The sequence below is a fragment of the Monodon monoceros genome, unplaced genomic scaffold (genome assembly GCF_005190385.1).
Source record: "Monodon monoceros isolate NGI ecotype Baffin Bay Population unplaced genomic scaffold, NGI_Narwhal_1 Super_Scaffold_12, whole genome shotgun sequence".
In the NCBI taxonomy this organism is placed as follows: Eukaryota; Metazoa; Chordata; class Mammalia; order Artiodactyla; family Monodontidae; genus Monodon; species Monodon monoceros.
This window is the reverse complement of record NW_021703768.1, coordinates 27,068,673-27,086,140: the sequence shown is the minus strand read 5'-3', so window position 1 is coordinate 27,086,140 and position 17,468 is coordinate 27,068,673. Positions and strand designations below refer to the sequence as shown.

General features: G+C 44.6%; 1 protein-coding gene across 2 annotated transcripts in view; it reads left to right on the top strand.

The window, feature by feature from the left end:
* MTMR12 (myotubularin related protein 12) overlaps window positions 1–17,468 on the top strand; it is a 65,791-nt gene that overhangs the window by 27,091 nt on the left and 21,232 nt on the right. For both annotated transcript variants that reach the window (XM_029217328.1, XM_029217329.1), the window contains exons 3-8: window positions 2,190–2,332; window positions 3,673–3,745; window positions 4,594–4,724; window positions 6,010–6,103; window positions 10,354–10,483; window positions 16,089–16,164. In XM_029217328.1, the coding sequence (XP_029073161.1) occupies window positions 2,190–2,332; window positions 3,673–3,745; window positions 4,594–4,724; window positions 6,010–6,103; window positions 10,354–10,483; window positions 16,089–16,164 (647 nt within the window). The remainder of the gene's footprint in view (window positions 1–2,189; window positions 2,333–3,672; window positions 3,746–4,593; window positions 4,725–6,009; window positions 6,104–10,353; window positions 10,484–16,088; window positions 16,165–17,468) is intronic.

Sequence of the window (17,468 nt, the reverse complement as noted above, 5' to 3'; positions counted from 1 at the left end):
TCTTTCTTTCTTTCTTTCTTTCTTTCTTTTTCTCTTTCTTTCTTTCTTTCTTTCTTTCTTTCTTTCTTTCTTTCTTTCTTTCTTTCTTTCTTTCCCTTCCTTCCTTCCTTCCTTCCTTCCTTTCTTTCTCTTTCTTTCTCTCTCTCTTCCCTCTCTCTCTCTCTTCCGTCTCTCTTTCTTTCTCTCTTTCTTTCTTTCTGATGGAGGAGAGTGACTCTGTAGTTTTAATCATTTCTGATTTCAGAAACAAACTTCTTGGTGGTGTAGCCTCTCCATATATGGGGCTATCCAGTGAGTTGTGCATTCGATTGTTTTGCTACTTTCTTTTTTCCAGTCCCAAATAGCTTTTTTCATAAGTATTTTTAGATACATTTCCCAAAACAATTGAGTCCTCATTCTGGTTCTTTTAATTTTATTCCATTTTATTGAGAGGATATGAATATGTACAGGTTTCTGACTGATCCACCTTATTTGGTAAACATATCAGAATCTCTGACTTTTTAAAAAATGTTTTTAAGTTTCAAGGGCTTTTCCCTATAATAATGGCCTCAACCTCAATCCATATATCCTATTGTATTTCCTCTTCTTGGGTTATATTGTAAATTCTGAAATTTACTTTTGTCTTTAGCTTAGTGTTATGTACATTCTCCATTCCCCTGGATTCCTGACGGCCTCTTCTAGGTGTGCAGCCCAGGTTTCCTAGACTAGACTATGATCTTTTCCAGCTCGTGCCTCCCATGACCTGAGACTTTGAACAATGTACAAGCTGACAAGTGTGGTGCAGGTCGCCGTGCTTGCAGAGCCTCTCCTGGATGTCGTTTTAGCCCCTGTGTGCCAACTTCTGGTCTCCATTGCCTGACCATGGACCCATATGGCTTGCCTGGTCTTGGGAGAGGCTCACCATTAAAGTTTTTTTCCACCAGGAGTTGAAAGCACAGGAAGCCTTGCTCACGTGTCTTCTACCTCGGATTCAGTTGAAGCACTTTTTCTGGGACTATTTTAACCCCTAATGAGGCCCTGACTTTACTGTTTTCTTCAAGCCCGGTGGTCTGTGTAGAGGCTGACCTGGTGACAGAGCCATCTTCCTGTATTTCCATTGTAATTAACCCTTTGGAAGAGAGAAAAAAACAAGATGAAATATAATATGTGTCCCCTGATAGTCTTAGTGTCTGGAATTCTTCTTTGTTTTCATATTCAAAGTTAGAATAAATGAATTTTGAGCCAAATGGTAAATTTAAAGACAGTGAAGGAAATGTCCAGAGGGAGATTCTAAGGAGAAGATGGTTACCTGTTGGATGAGAAGAAAATTCCTTTTTCTTTCTTGTCACAAAGTATTTACACTTAGTCTTTTTTTTTTTTTTTAATTTTACACTTAGTTTTTCATTTCCCCTGTATCCGTCTCTTTTTCCTGCCCTTACGCAGGCATCCAGCCCTCATGAGCCTCTCCACTTCCTGCCTATCCCTAAATCCTCATCTTTTTGACTATAGTGAGAAGTACTCTCTATCACCAGGAAATACAGCTCTCATGCTGCTGGGCGTCTGCAGATAGAGCAGGAAAGGTGACACACTGAGAGGAAATACTCTCAACTAAGAAAGAGAGGAAACAGGTTTTTTTCCCACAAACCTCTGACCTCCCTTTTCCTCCCATCCTTGTCCGTGGAGCCAGAATGAGTGCAGTCGTGCTGCACCCTCTGTGCCTGAGGAAGCTGCCTTAGGGCCCCGGGCCAGGGAGGCACCCGCCCTCTTTCCGCAGTTCCGGGGTGAGGAATGGCCCACCCTCACAGGAAGGGGGGCTCCAGAGCTACGTGCCAGAGCTCGCTGGCCAGCCCTTCTGGCTTTGCTCACTTGGGTACCGCTTCTCCAGAACTTCTGCTTGGGTCCAGGTGATGAAAGCAGTAAGATCTGTGTTTGTAAGTGTAGCCGAGATCATTTCTACCTGTTTGGACATGTCCATTATTCACAGTGAGAAGATAGAGAAGTGCCCCATGTAAAAGTGTATCTGAGTCATTGTGATTTCACTTCTCCGCAGTCCCCACTCTGCTTCATCTTCTCCCCTAGGTTTTGCAGCTCCCGTGTGCTGTGTTGTAGTGTGTGTTTGTCTTACAGGAATAGAGCCGGGAAGCTTGTACTGTTTGCGTTCTGCATGTTGCCTGAGGACTCTAAGGAGGACTTGTTTTGGTTTCGATCAGGTGAACAGCTGCTCTGTGAAGCCAGCACAGTACTGAAGTGTGTCCAGGAAGACTCCTGTCAGCGTGGAATCTATGGGAGACTTGTCTGCACAGACTTCAAGATTGCTTTCTTGGGCGATGACGAATCTGCATTGGATAATGATGTATGTATGAACTGCACTTGGCTGAGTTTGTGGGAGCACTGCATTGGTGGCCCCATTGTCTTTTCTCCCAGCTTCTCAATAACTCGCCCCTAACGCACGTAAACACAAAGTCCAGAGTCTTTCTCACCACTAGTCTGCTCTCTCTCCTTTGGGATCTCCTTTCGGCGGGAGGACCACTCTGCAGTTTCTCACCAGTGCCTCACGTCACGCTGGCTTGCGTTTGACCTCGTAGGTTGACACCGTCAGCTTTTAATTTTCTTCTGTATTTCAGCACAGTACCTATCACTCATGGGAATCACATCTCCCCAAATATACTAGTTCCCCATGTTTTCTCTATATTGAACTCTTCCTCAAATTTAGGAACTGAGTTCAGTTATGACACTGGTGCTGAATGCAGCACTGAGTTTGGGTTTACTTTGTGTTTGCTCTGTGCTTGTAAGACTTGTCCGCCTTAGGAAGAGTGAGCAGTGGAGTGAGGAGGGAACACCCGCACCCCTCAGGGCGCGCTGGTGGTAATGGGAACCGGCTGGCCCAGCCACGCCAGAACCCTGCCACCTGACAGCGTGGGCTTCTGTGCAGCTGTTGCTGTAGCGGCCTGGTTCCTAGTCCTGTACAGAGGCAGCATTTACAGAGCTTGAATCTCCTGGGGTTTTCTTCCTGCCTTCTCGTAGCTCTGTCACTCACCTGTCTGCATTTGTGTGGAGAAATCTGAACCTATGTGCCACCTGCCAGCATCTCTCAGGGTGTCGTGCATGAGGCCTGGTGGGTTGGCCTGGGAGCAGCTGGCAATGGCATGTCCTGCCTGGGTTTGAAAACAAGTGTTCGCAGCATTTCTCACACACTTCACTCCATCGTCCCTTTCCTAGGGATGTGACAACATTTCCCTGTTTGTTTGTGTAGGATGTATACCTTTTCATTTATTTTTTCTAGCTTTACTGAGATATAATTGACATTTAAAGTTGTATTAGTTTAAGATACACAACGTGATGAATTTGGTATATGTAAATATTGTGAAATGATCATCACAATATGTTTAGTTAACATCCATCACATCACATAGTTAAACAATTTTTTTCTTGTGATGAGAACTTTTAAGATCTACCCTCTTAGCAACTTTCAAATGTACGATGCAGTATTATTAACTCTAGTCACCATGCTGTACATTACATCTCCAGGACTTGTTTTATAATTGAATTTGTACCTTTTGACCACCTTCACCCATTTCCCCCACCCACTCCCCATTTTTCTTTATATGCACGTGGAGGATGGTGATTTGCTTTACCTGTAAATGTCACAGTGCATAGCAAGGAATCACAGTTGTTTCCTTTTGAATTTTTTAGGAAACGCAGTTTAAGAATAAGGTTATAGGAGAAAATGACATTACCCTCCACTGTGTTGATCAGATTTATGGCGGTGAGTATGTTTTCCCCTGGGGTGTTGCCAGCCTTTGAAAGGATAGCTGATAATGATGAGGTTTTTCTTTTTTTTTGGTCCTTTGTAGTTTACTGAAATTTCTTCACATATTTATCTTATTAAAATCAGTTTTATGGATGATAAAATTGAGATGCGAAGTGGCTTATTTGGGGTCGCTTAGCTGGAGGAGCTTGGACTTGAACATGGAACCTGTTCTTTCTAATACTCCACGGTGCCATTACATGATAGATATTGATCATATGTCAATGTTAGCTGTGCAGATCTCACTTTAAAGGCTCACCTGATAAAGGTCTGTCATACCACACTCGGGTGTCTTTTCTTCTGACTAAACAAAGCCTCTCTGGGCTCCACTTCTCTATTTTTGTAGTCAGGGCTTTGTCAGAAATCATTCAGTAGCCATTTATGGTGTTCCCAGCACCAACAGGTTCTGCGTGGTGCAAACTCTGGGAAAGGGAGGAGGGTGTCAGGAGGGGCCCTAGCTATAAACCTGGGAGTTGACTGTCCCAAAAGCAGATCCCTAGTGATCTCCCATCTTTCGTAATCTCAGCTTTCAGAGCTGGGTTTTCTGCAGGAGTCAGTTCTGCCATCAGTGGCCAGTCCATTTGGGTCTGTGCTTCCTGGGGAGGAGTGAGGAACCCTGGCTGTTCCAGAGAACAGGGCCCCTGCTGGATGGGACTGGGCCCTGTTGACAGTTACTTAGAAGCTGGTGCCTTTCCTCCCACTTTTGAGAGGCGCCCTTGGAAGTTAATAGTCTACCTTGTTTCTTTAGCATTTAATTGTTGTCTTATAACATGATTTCCCTTCTTGATTTCATTGTTGATGTGTAGTGTTTGATGAGAAAAAAAAGACTCTCTTTGGACAGCTGAAGAAATACCCTGAGAAACTCATCATCCACTGCAAAGACCTCCGGGTATTCCACTTTTGTCTGAGGTACACAAAAGAAGAGGAAGTCAAAAGGGTAACTAGTCGCATGTGTTTTTAGGTTTTATTTCCCATCAGGTTTTCCCCCCTTCAGTTCTTGCTTCCATTGCACGAAGGTTGAGGGGAGCCTTTCATTCTGGAAAGTTGACATTGGTTATAATCGCATGTGCTTTGATTAGAATTGAGAGAGAATTTGGTAGAGCAGGACTATATTATCTTGGCACATGGCTGCATTTAATCCTTCAGTTCATAATGTGTTCATTCCCAGAGCCTGCAGAGGGTGGGAGGTGGTAAACCAGGATCAGAAGGCCGTCAGGGGAAGGGGAGGATGGAGCAGCTAGAAGCAACCCCCTTTCCCCACCTCTGACAGCCTTTCCAGAAGTGACCCCCAGCTCCCGGCATGAAGGAGTTGACATCTGGGAGGTCGTGGTTACGTGTGGAAGGAGGGGGAGGTACACGGTCATGGGCAGAGTGAGCCACCAAATGAGCCTGTGCTTTTGGTCCCTTACTTAATCTGGTTGCTGCAGCAAATTGAGACGTGTAACTGGGCAAACTGGTCACAATGGTTATTGTAGCTTCCAAGATTTCTCTTAAGATATTGAAGGTCTCGGACTTGCCACTGTCATGGTAGATACATCAGGGGGAAGCCTAGGGAGAGACCAGTTTATCTGTTGTCTTTGGCTGCAGTGAGTTATGCCTTCTTTTCAGGTATACTCTTAGTTTTCTTTCAGGTAGTGTGGTAGATCAGTTAGAATAATAAACATGACTCCAGTATCTGTTCTGAGCTGGAAAAAGAGTGGTGTAGACATGGAAAATTCCCTGAGAAGCCAGAAACTTTATTTTGAATGATGATTTTAGTCATCTATCCAAACATACTTTTATTTGGAACTTCAAACAAAAAGCATGAGGGATTGATTGCCTTATCTTCTAGAAGAAGTTCCTTAAGGCCACAACAAGTAGAACAGAATAGCTAAGCATCTTGGTTATTATCTGGTCAGCTATGTATCTTTGACATGTCAGACTTTTGGAGTATCTGAAAATGGGACTTAAGTTTTTTTAGTGCTTTGTTTTTGAGAAATTAGACTTTTAAAAATTGCCCTAGAAACTCAAAGCTCTTAAAAACTTGACAAAATGGTTAGCGTTCTGTTTACTTGGCATTATTTCAAGAGATCACATCACAGATACAGACCTCAATGAGAGCTAGTTAGCATGCTGCCCATCGGGGCCCATTAGCATTACGGAGACCTAGACAACTTGGGTCTTGTCTCTCAGTGTTTATCTGCCAAAAGCATGACTGTATCCATCGCTTGGTTCTTTTCCAGATTGTCAGTGGCATAATCCATCATACCCAGGCCCCTAAACTGCTGAAACGATTGTTTCTGTTTTCCTACGCGACTGCAGCACAAAACCACACAGGTAAGCTTTCATCCGCAGGTAGGCAGGCCCCTTCCAGTTCCTACCTGCAACTTCTGGGAGAAAACCCATCCGTGGGTTTTGTTCCCCTCTTCTCTAGCAATGGGTCGCCTCTTGCTTGGGTGAGTCATTCAGATTTCTTTTAAAAAAAGGTTTCTATTTCTTTCCTGTGATCTTTGTTTCTTTAACTTATCTTTTAGGTTTGTTTGCTTTTTGTGAGGGATTATTTGTTTGTTGCTTATGAAAGAAAATCAATATATTATGATTGGGAATGTGAGGCTATAGAGAAGCAAAACTGAGACAAGTTTAAAATCACTCTGTCTGCCCCTGGATTCTGTTTTTCACTTTAATACACTTGGTTTCATTTCATGAGACCCTAAAAAATGTCTTGCATTCTAGAAAGTTTTTAAACAACCAGAACATGCCTTATAGCAAATGTTTGGGGGATGGGGAATGGAACAGTTGTACCTAAGAGAGCACATCAGAAAAGTAGTTTGGTTAGAAAACTTAAAATTCCAAATGTTTTCCATTCGATTCCCTGAAAAAGAGAGCGGTCTTTTAAGTAAGAAACTGTGGTCATCTGAATTAGCTATTAATAATGCCTAGCTTTGTACAGTGTTTCCACAGATGTCTGTCTTCTTCCTTCTCTGGATCTCTCCTCCTCCGTCTGTCCACTTGCTCTGTCCATTCCTCTTTTTTTTTTAATTCCAAATTATTAACAGTATTTTAATTTTTTTCTTCCAGTTTTATTGAGATATAATTGACACATTACTGTATAAGTGTAAGGTGTACAGCATAATAATTTGATTTACATACATCTTGAAATGATGGCCACAGTAAGTTTAGTGAACATCCATCATCTCATATAAATATAATATTAAAGAAATAGAAAAAATTTTTTTCCTTGTGATGAGAACTCTTAGGACTGACTCCAACAGCTTTTGTGTATAACGTACAACAGTGTTAATTATATTTATCATGTTGTGCATTACCTTCCTATCTGCCCATTACTCTTAACGTGAAGTTGATGTTTACTCATCCTGAGTGCCATGTGCCTTTCATCAGGGAGGTGGCATGTTAGTTTAACTGCATATATCATGCTTTCTGGAATGCAGAGTTGCTTTGTCACTAACTGCTCATTTGGTAAATGTTTACCGAACGCTTGCTGTGGGTCACGCACCCTGGGGATATGAACAGGACTAAATCCCTGCCCTCTGAGAGCTTCAAGTCAAACAGAGTGATGTGTCCTGTGGTGGGAGGGAACGACCACGCTGGGGGAGGGAGGGCTGTCAGAGGGCAAAGGCTGGTCCTGAACTGCTGGTGAAGGATGTGGAGTGGCCGGTAGGCACACAGGAGTATTTGAGGCAGCGGGACTGGTGTGTGCAGAGATGTAGATATCTGAGAGAGTAGCTTGCATTTGGGGGACTATGGTGATCTAGTAGAAAAGGTCTGTCCCACCTGAGTTCAAATCCTTGTCCAGCTGCCTAGTAGCTGTGTGATCCTGGGGATGGCACTTAACTCTTGGGCCTCTGTTTTCTCATTTCAAAAAATAGTGTTGTTAATGCTTCCCTTGAAGTGTTGTGAAAATTACAAATTGTTAAATGCATGGCACACAGGGTGCAGTCATTAAATGAGGGTTAATTGAGAGTGTAACTGCTTACTCAGGACAGATTATGCTCAGAGAGCTCCACTGACGTAAAATATACTTAGCACTACTATCAGGCCGACACAAAATTTGTTCCTTAATTCAGTAAGTTCATCTTTGTGAATGATCTTTTCACTGTAGCCATATGTATAAGTGCTGATTAGCTGGGTGCTGGCTGACAACAGCTTGTTGCAATATGAGATATACAAAATACGACTTCTTTGTTGATTGCTGTAATTTACATAAACATTTATTGGGTCTACATTTGAAAATCATACTCTATTTTTAGGAATTCTGCCACTTCCTTATATCCTGATTCTTGGTCTGGACCCAGCACAGGACGGTTTCTCGGCTTCCCAGCATGTGTTGATCTGTGTGCCGAAACCCTTACCTTGACTGACCCTGGCAGTAAGATCCCACATGCTGCGGGGCAACTAAGCCCGCGCGCCACAACTACTGAGCTCATTACCTTGTGGTGGCTTTTTGTTCCAGAAAGCCCAGGATATATAGCATCTTCTATTCTATCTGAATTCTAGCCTTCTTTTCTCCTTCCACCCTCCATTTTTTTTGATGAGTAAAGGTTATAACTGATAGATGTGAGTTGATCAATTTGCTTTTTGATTGAGTAGGGGTTTCTAGAGGTGGGTGCTTTGCAGTCTGAACATCTTTCATTTTACTCAGGCTTAATAATTCACAAATGTACTTTGGCTAAAAGGTCCTAGGAGTATTGTTACTACTTATGTCCATGGGGGAATTTATTAATATTTGCATTTATTACTTTATGGAAATTTACTGCTGCCTGGGTTTGAATTCCATTTCTGCCATTGCCTAGCTCTGTGACCTTGGGCAAGTTAATTGGCCTTTCTGTGCCATATCTGTAAAATGGAGGAAATAATATTACCTACCCTGTAGGGTTGTGAGGATTGAGTTATTATATGTTGTAATATGCTCAGGATAGTGCCTGGCGTACTAAGTGCTATGTAAGCTTAACTGTTGTTGTTGTTGTTGTTGTTGTTTTGTGGTACGCGGGCCTCTCACTGTTGTGGCCTCTCCGGTTGCGGAGCACAGGCTCCAGACGCACAGGCTCAGTGGCCATGGCTCACGGGCCCAGCTGCTCCGTGGCACGTGGGATCTTCCCGGACTGGGGCACGAACCCGCATCTTCTGCATCGGCAGGCGGGCTCTCAACCACTGCGCCACCAGGGAAGCCCCTTAACTGTTGTTTTTTAATCATTATTTGTCTTATCATCCTTTGTACTATGATCTGTTTGTATTAAAAGGATTAGGTGGGGGTTTTATTAAACACTTTGTTTTTCCAGGAAGGCTTGCTTTTTTTTTTGATATTTTTGTTTATTTTAAAAATTTGTTTATTTTTTTGGCTGTGTCGGGTCTTCATTGCGGCACACGGGCTTCTCTCTAGTTGTGGCACACAGGCTCCAGAGCGTGTGGGCTCTGTAGTTTGTGGCACGTGGCCTCTCTCATTGAGGCGTGCGAGCTCAGTAGTTGTGGCGCGCGGGCTTAGTTGCCCCGTAGCATGTGGGATCTTAGTTTCCCAACCAGGGATCAAACCCATGTCCCCTGCATTGGAAAGTGGATTCTTTACCACTGGACCACCAGGGAGGTCCCAAGGCTTGTTTTTTTAAGATGTGCACAGGCTTGAATGAACTGATTTGTGTAAATACCCAAGGGTTGGGCTTCCCTGGTGGCTCAGTGGTTGAGAGTCCGTCTGCCGATGCAGGGGACACGGGTTTGTGCCCCGGTCTGGGAGGATCCCACATGCCGCGGAGCGGCTGGGCCCATGAGCCATGGCCGCTGAGCCTGCGCGTCCGGAGCCTATGCTCTACAACCGGAGAGGCCACAACACTGAGAGGCCCACGTACCACAAAAAAAAAAAAAAATACCCAAGGGTGTTTGGCACCCGTCACCCCCATCAAACTGTTCTGTGGCTTGGGAGAGGACCAAGGACACACCTGCTGGGCTGCAAGAGTAGTGCTCCTGGGCACTTCCTCCTAGCAGGTAGCAGCAAGGTTAGGGACAGAAGTCCCCGTTACCATGATGTGGCCCTTGACTTGCAGACCCTGACCTTCACCATAGCTGTCTGATTTGTTTCTAGCCCTCAGAAACCAGGTGTCACACTGAAAACGCCTCTTTTGGGCAGTGCATCTTCACACTGAAGGAGGCTTCACACTCAGCAATCTGGCATGCTGTTCAAATGAGTTTGCCATCTTATGCACACATTGGTAGGGCTAAAAATATTTTATTATTTTAGCATTTGTGCCAAGCCTGTCTTTTAGTGCTGCACAGGATCTTTTTATGTTATATAAATTATCTCATGGTCAGATGACTGAAAATGGAGCTATAAATTACTTTTGCACAGAATGGAACAAGAACAGCTGCTTTCGCCCAGCACAAAAGACAGAGCCTCACTCATAATTTTGGATGAATGACAGAAAAAAGGAACAAGGTTAGGATGAAGCAGTGAGTTCATTCTGTGGGGATAAAAATGGGCTTAGTGGAGGAAGTTGGGGCCCGAGGAGCCACTTTCACACCATTAAAATACCAGGGCTTCCCGACAAGATTTTACTGTCTTTCTCAATTTGTTTTGTTAGCTACTGACCCCAAGAACCATGCCGTAATGTTTGACACACTTCAGGACTGGTGTTGGGAGCTGGAGCGGACCAAAGGCAACATGAAGTACAAAGCAGTGAGTGTCAATGAAGGCTATAAAGTCTGTGAAAGGTAAGCTCTCAGTGTTGTGCTTTTCTTTTTGAACAGCTTTGTTGAGATTGAATTCACATGCCATACAATTCACCTGTTTGAAGTGTGTAGTGTTTTTTAGCACATAAACAGGGTTGTGCAACCATCACTGCGGTCAATTTTAGAATATCTTCGTCATCCCCCAAATAACCCCATACCCCTTAGTAGTCATTCCCCATTCCCCTGCTCCCCACTGCCCCAGCCCTAGACAACCACTAACTACTTTCTGTCTCTATATATTTGCCTATTCTTGGCATTTCACATAAATGGAACCATATAATACGTGGTCTTTGTGCCTGGCTTTTTTCACTTAACATAATGTTGTCAAGGCTCATCCATGTTTAGCATATATCAGGATTTCATTGTTTTATTATGCTGAATAATATCCCATGATATGGATATACCATATTTTATTTATCCATTCATCAGTTGATGGACACTGGCTTCTTTTCACTTTTTGGCTACTATGAATATGCTGCTACAAACATTAGTAGACAAGGTTTCATATGGACATGTATTTTCAGTTCTCTTGGGTATATTCCTAGGGGTGGAATTGGTGGGTCATATAGTAATTCTGCATTTAACCTTTTGAGGAACTGTCAGACTGTTTTCCATAGCCACTGAACCATTTTTACACTCCCATCAGCAACGTATGAGGGTTCCACTTTCTCCACATTGATACTGTGCTTTTTTAAGAAACCCTTAAAGTATCCCTTAAAACATTCAGAAGTGAATTTGTCTTTTCCTTCCCATTATTATATCTGTAATCTAAATGTAAAACTTTTAGAGGCATTTCTGAATTTATATCATATTTGCTTTCCTTTTATCAAGCGTTTTATTTATTCATTCAATAAACATTTTTTTAATATAAATTTATTTATTTATTTATTTATTTTTGGCCGCATTGGGTCCTCGTTGCTACGCACGGGCCCCCTCTAGTTGCGGTGAGCGGGGGCCACTCTTTGTCACGGTGCGCGGGCTTCTCATTGCAGTGGCTTCTCTTGTTGTGGAGCACGGGCTCTAGGCGTGCGGGCTCAGTAGTTGTGGCACGTGGGCTCAGCAGTTGTGGCGCACAGGCTTAGTTGCTCCGCGGCAGGTGGGATCTTCCTGGACCAGGGCTCGAATCCGTGTCCCCTGCTTTGGCAGGCAGATTCCTAACCACTGCGCCACCAGGGAAGTCCCTCAATAAACATTTCTAAGGGTCTCCTATGTGCCTGACAGTGTCCTGGCTACTGAAGATAGAGCCTAAAAATCCCTGCCCTCATGGAGCTTTCGTTCTAGAGGAGGAAAATGATGATAGAATAAGTGAGTAATTATAGTGTATTAAGAGGTAATAAGTGCTATGGAGAAAAATAGATCAGGCCAGGGACTGGGGCGTGCTAGAGATGTTGGCAGGAGGGTTGGTCAGGCAGAGGGAACAGCAGGTGCAAAGGCCCTGAGGTGGAATCTTGTCTGGCTTGTGTGAGGAACAGCGAGGAGCCCAGGGGTTGGAGAGGAGTGAGCAGGGGACAGAGCAGTAGGAGGTGTGATCAGGGAGGAGAGGGCCGGCTGGGTGCTGATGGGCAGAGAGGGTTTCAGAATTTATAGTGCAGTGCAGAGGAGTTTGAGCAGAGGCGTGATGTGATCTCACCTACATTTTTAAAGGATGACTCTGTGTAATCCTTTTTTTGAAACTTGAATCTTACTGTTTTGGAACATAATCCTCACCGCCCTGCCAACAGTTTCAAAAAATTAGTATTTTCCTAGAGCATTTTGTACTTACGGTTCCGAGGGGCCTTTTCAGTAGATCAGTTTTTTTGTTTTTTTTTTGTTTTTTTTGCGGTACGCGGCCCTCTCACTGTTGCAGCCTCTCCCGTTGCGGAGCACAGGCTCTGGACGTGCAGGCCCAGTGGCCATGGCTCACGGGCCCAGCCGCTCCGCAGCATGTGGGATCCTCCCGGACCGGGGCACGAACCCATGTGCCCTGCGTCGGCAGGCGGACTCTCAACCACTGCGCCACCAGGAAAGCCCCAGTAGATCAGTTTTGATTTTGATCAGTCTCAGACACTTATAAGGTTAGCCCTCTCGTTACAGCACAAACTAGGGTGACAGTGGGGAGGGGCCTGCAGGGCAGGTGTCGGATCACACCCCCCATGCCCACGCTGCCCCTCCTCCCCTCTTTATAGTCACAAAGCTTGGAAAGGGAGAACAAGCGCTCAGTCAGGAGGAGGTCAGAAAGCCCTGCTCCTAGGAGGTGATATTTTGTAATGTGATGTTGACACTGATAGAAGGCATGCCCATTCCCAGGATCCTGCCACATACTGATTAAATTCATTGGTATTTGCATAGGTGTCAGCACATCAGAAATATACCAGGTAGAGAAGGTGGGTGGAGTGGGGTGTCAGGGGGTTCTAATTAGTGGTCAGGGGGGAGAATGGAGCCTCAGCGAGATTTTGCTGCTCAGAGCACTTGGTGCAGACACACTCCCCCTGGACTGCCCCAGCCATGCACTCGCCCCTGCGCTTCTGCCCCACAGGGATGATACAGGAAAAGCTGTGCTTTGTTTCTTACCTGGCACTGTGGTAGCTGCCTGCATGGTCTCCCCCACCCACTCTGGCCCGCGGCATCCATTCCTCCCCTGCTTCATTGGCTCCTTGCTGTTCATGGTAGAGAGGATAAAACTTCTAACAGGCCCTTCATGGCTTGCCTCATGCCTAACTCTCCAGCTTTGCGTGTACCCCTCCAGCCACCCTGAGTCCCTCCTGTGGGCCTTGCCTGTGCGGTCTGTCTAGGATGCTCCTTTTGCGTCCAGCTTTACTAGTGAGTTACCTCCACTTCATCGGTCAGATCTCTGCCCAGGTGTCTCTTTTAGGGAGTCTTCCCAAGACTAGATGAGGTCTCCTGTGAGAGCTTTCATTGCACTGTGCCTCTCTCCTTAGCACCTCTTCCGATCGTGAGTTTATTCTTATCTGTATCACCATTTGGTTAATGTTTGTTTCTGCAGCCCATCAGTCCTGAGGAATCAAGGACACTGTTTTGGTTCATCTTTATATCCTCAGTACCAAGTATAGTGCCTGACTTATAAGACCCACTCAATAAATTGGGAACAGTGAATAATTAATGAAAGCCCCAGTGGTAAGAGAAGACCCCGGCCAGTTTGGATAAGAATAAGAAACTGAGTGTCTACTTTGCCTTCTCCTGAAAAGCCTTTCTTCGTGCCACCTCCCTGTGAAGGTATAAGAAGGTCCTCAACCCTGTAGGGAGTGTGTAACACAGGGGAACCTAGGAATTGATGCAGCCACAGGAAGGCATTGCTGCTCTGGTGGTGTCGCTTTGGGGGTTCCCTCACCCTAACTGAGGTGGTGCCTAAGAGGATCATACAACCTTCCTTGAATAAGGTCAGCTTATATTTGGAGAGGCTGTTTACTTTGTATTCAAAACTCCTCCTGGTGACTAAAATGAGTGCTGTCCCAGGTGGGAGGGTCAGTTGCTTGTAGACATCGGGAGTCTCCCAGCAGAGCCTCCGTAGAACCACCTTGAGTTCACTGGGACAGGAGGGGACATCACAAACCTCCCCACTGGTGCAGAGCTGTCCCTCTCTTTGCAGCCTCCTTTCTTCAGTGACTGCATGGTACACACGCTAGTACACTGGGTTCTGACATTTTTTTCCCCGTTGGTGAAAGACTGTTTATAAGGCACAATTAACTTGTGAAATGTTCAACCACACTAGTAGAGGAAGACATGGAAACTTTTTAAAGCAGTGTGGCCCCATCCCAACTTTGTCGAATGAGCCTCTGGGGAAGGAGCTGAGAATCTGGTTTACACAAAGCCCACGGGCGACTCTCCTGTGAGGGCTGGGAAACAGTTGTCTGTTTGTAAGTTGCCATCTAAGGCGCTGCTTCTCATGGTTGACTGTGCAGCCCAGTCCCCTGGGGAGCTTGTGGAAGTGCAAATTCTGATCCTGCAGGCCGGGGCTGCTCTCCTTCTAAGTGTCCGTGTAATGCTGCTGTACACTTTGACTAGCAGGACCTTCTAGAACAACAGCTGTCATCCTGATTACACACCTGGAGAGCTTTGACACCTCTGATATTTCATAGTTCTGCGGTGGAGCCTGGACACCGGGAATGTGTAAATCTTCCTGTGTGATTTTAACAGGCAGCCTGAGTTTGAGAGTCATTGATCTGTGAAGAGGTTTTTGCTTCAGTGACAGCACCTGAAGAAGGGATAGTAAGCCCACCCACTCAAGCGGACGTGAAAGAAAGTATTCCAAGCACTTCGGAACCTCTAAATCCAAATAATTCTTCTACGTTTTAATGGTCTGAGGTATCTTAGCCTTGACCAGTTGTTCCCAAACCTGGTTTTACATCACAATATTATGGGAGCTTTGTTCCTTTTAATTACCTTTAAGATTTTTTTTTTTAAGTGGAAAATTTCAAGCAGTATAAAAGAAAAGAGAATTTGATGAATTCCTTTAACCCGTCACCCAGCTTCAACAGTTACTAACTCATGGCTAGTCTCTGTGCCTCTACCTACTCCAACCCTCCCCCTCCTCTGTCCTGCCCAACTATTTTGAAATAAATCCTAGAGCTCATCACATTTCATTCATAAATATTTAAGTTTTACATCTCTAAGAATGAAGGACTCTTTTTATAAACATAATCATAAAAGCATTATCACACCTTTCACATTTAACATTTGATTCCTTAATATCATTCAGTACCCAGTCAAGTGTTGAGATTTTTCCCATTGTTTTATAAATTCTCAAAACAATTTATTTTTCATCGTTTTATCTGTTTTATCATTAATCAAGATTCAGTGAGGGACTTCCCTGATGGCTCAGTGGTTAAGAATCCACCTGCCAATGCAGGGGACACGAGTTCAATCCTGGTCTAGAAAGGTCCCACATGTCGTGGAGCAACTAAGCCCGTGTGCCACAACTGCTGAGCCTGTGCTCTAGAGCCCGCGAGCCACAACTACTGAGCCCATGCGCTGTAACTACTGAAGCCCGCGTGCTCTAGGGCCCATGTGCCGCAGCTACTGAAGCCTGCGTGCCTACAGCCTGTGCTCCACAACAAGAGAAGCCACCACAATAAGAAGCCTGCCCACTGCAACGAAGAGTACCCCTTGCTCACCACAAGTAGAGAAAGCCCACGTGCAGCAACGAAGACCCAACGCAGCCAAAAAAAAAAAAGATTCGATGAGATTGATATCTTGAAAACTGATAGGTTTCTTAAACTTCTTAATCTATAGAGTCTCACACTATTAGCTTTTTCTTGCAGTTTATTTGAAGAAACCAGGCCACTTGACTGATAGTTTCCTACAGTCTGGATTTTGATGAGTACGTTGCCATGGTGATTTTATTCATGAGGAAACAGACCCAGAGAGGTGGGGTAACTTACCTAGGGTTACACAGAATCAGAGGCAGAGCTAGGATTTAGATTCCTGATTGATTTCGACAGAGACGGTTCATCCGCACTGGTTCTTCTTAAGAGGGAAATGTGGTCCATGTCATGACACTCTGCTTAACTTCCTGTGTTCATTGACGTTGAGCTTTCATATTTAATGAATTAACTCCAGCACTAAAACCGATGACATCTCTTTCTTCTAGGTTGCCAGCATACTTTGTTGTCCCCACCCCTCTTCCTGAGGAGGATGTGCCACGCTTCCATGGTCATGGCATACCAGTAAGTGCATCTGGAAACCCTAAATGCATGGCTTGCTCATTGGCCCATCCTGGCAGATTATCCTACTTAAAGCCCTTGGCTTTGGTATTAAAGAGTTTGTCCTCAGTCCAAGAGCAATCTAAAAATATCTTAGGGACTCCCTAGAGGAGTCTCTTTGATAATGAGGCTCCTGGGGTCAGAGTTCTAAAGTTTTCACAGATGCACTGGAGTTCTTAGCAGAGACATCTTTAAAGAGCTTTTGGGGGATTACAGGCCAGTCTGGTGTTGAAAGCCAGCCTAATTTAACACCTAAATTGTTTTGAGGCTGAGCCGACCCCGTAAGGGTAGTAGAGTTTAAGGTTCCTTTTGGCCCACACCATTAATCTTAAATGGGCATGGCCGAGTTTCCTCCCAGAGACAACATGGAGAGCTTGCTTAGTTTTCACAGAATAGACTGGGATGGGAGCCATATTTAGTGTGTCACTGATCAAAGAAAGCAAGACCCTGGCAGTTACTCCAGTTTCTGATTGGCAGTTGGGAGTTGCCAAGACTGCAGGGAATTGAGTACAGAATGAGAATTACAGACAAATGCTGTGCTATGCACATGGCTGGTTCACCAAAAAGGTCACTCCTGTAATGGGAGGTGAGATGTCTAAGCAGGGGTCACATGCCCGGAAGTGTATGCAGGCCAGGTGGGTAATGAGTGTGGTCCTTGCAATGAAGCAGAGACCCTCTGCCTGGATGAAGGGCTGGCTGCTCTTCTCTGCCGGCCCGTTTGTGCCATGTGGGAATACGGGCCTGCTTTTGCCAGATGTCCAGACTTCTCAGGAGAAATCAGAGACGTGGATTTTTATGTGAGTTTTCCCAATCTCTAAATGTGTGCAGCTGTTCACAACTGATTCAGATGTTTAAAAAACATGTCTTTGGGCCAGAGTTGGTTCACGTGCCACCAGTGTGCCACCTTTGATTTAGAGCAGTGGTTCTCAAACTTTCCGGTCTCAGGACTCTTTACACTCTTAAAAAGCACTGAGGGTCTCAGAGTTTTTGTTTATGTGGTTGTATCTGTTGATATTTGCCATATTAGAAATTAAAACTGAAAAATTGCTTAATGTTTATTTTAGTAAAAAACCTGTTAACATAAAAATTTCTGTGAAAAATAACTATATTGTCCAAAACAAAAAAATAGAATAGTACTGTTTTACATTTTTGAAAATAGAAGGCAGCTACATTCTCACATCTTCTCACTTCCTTCAGTCTGTTGTGGTATATTGGGGTGTGGTTGAAGTACATGAAGAAAATCCAGCCTCACACAGATGTGTATTTGG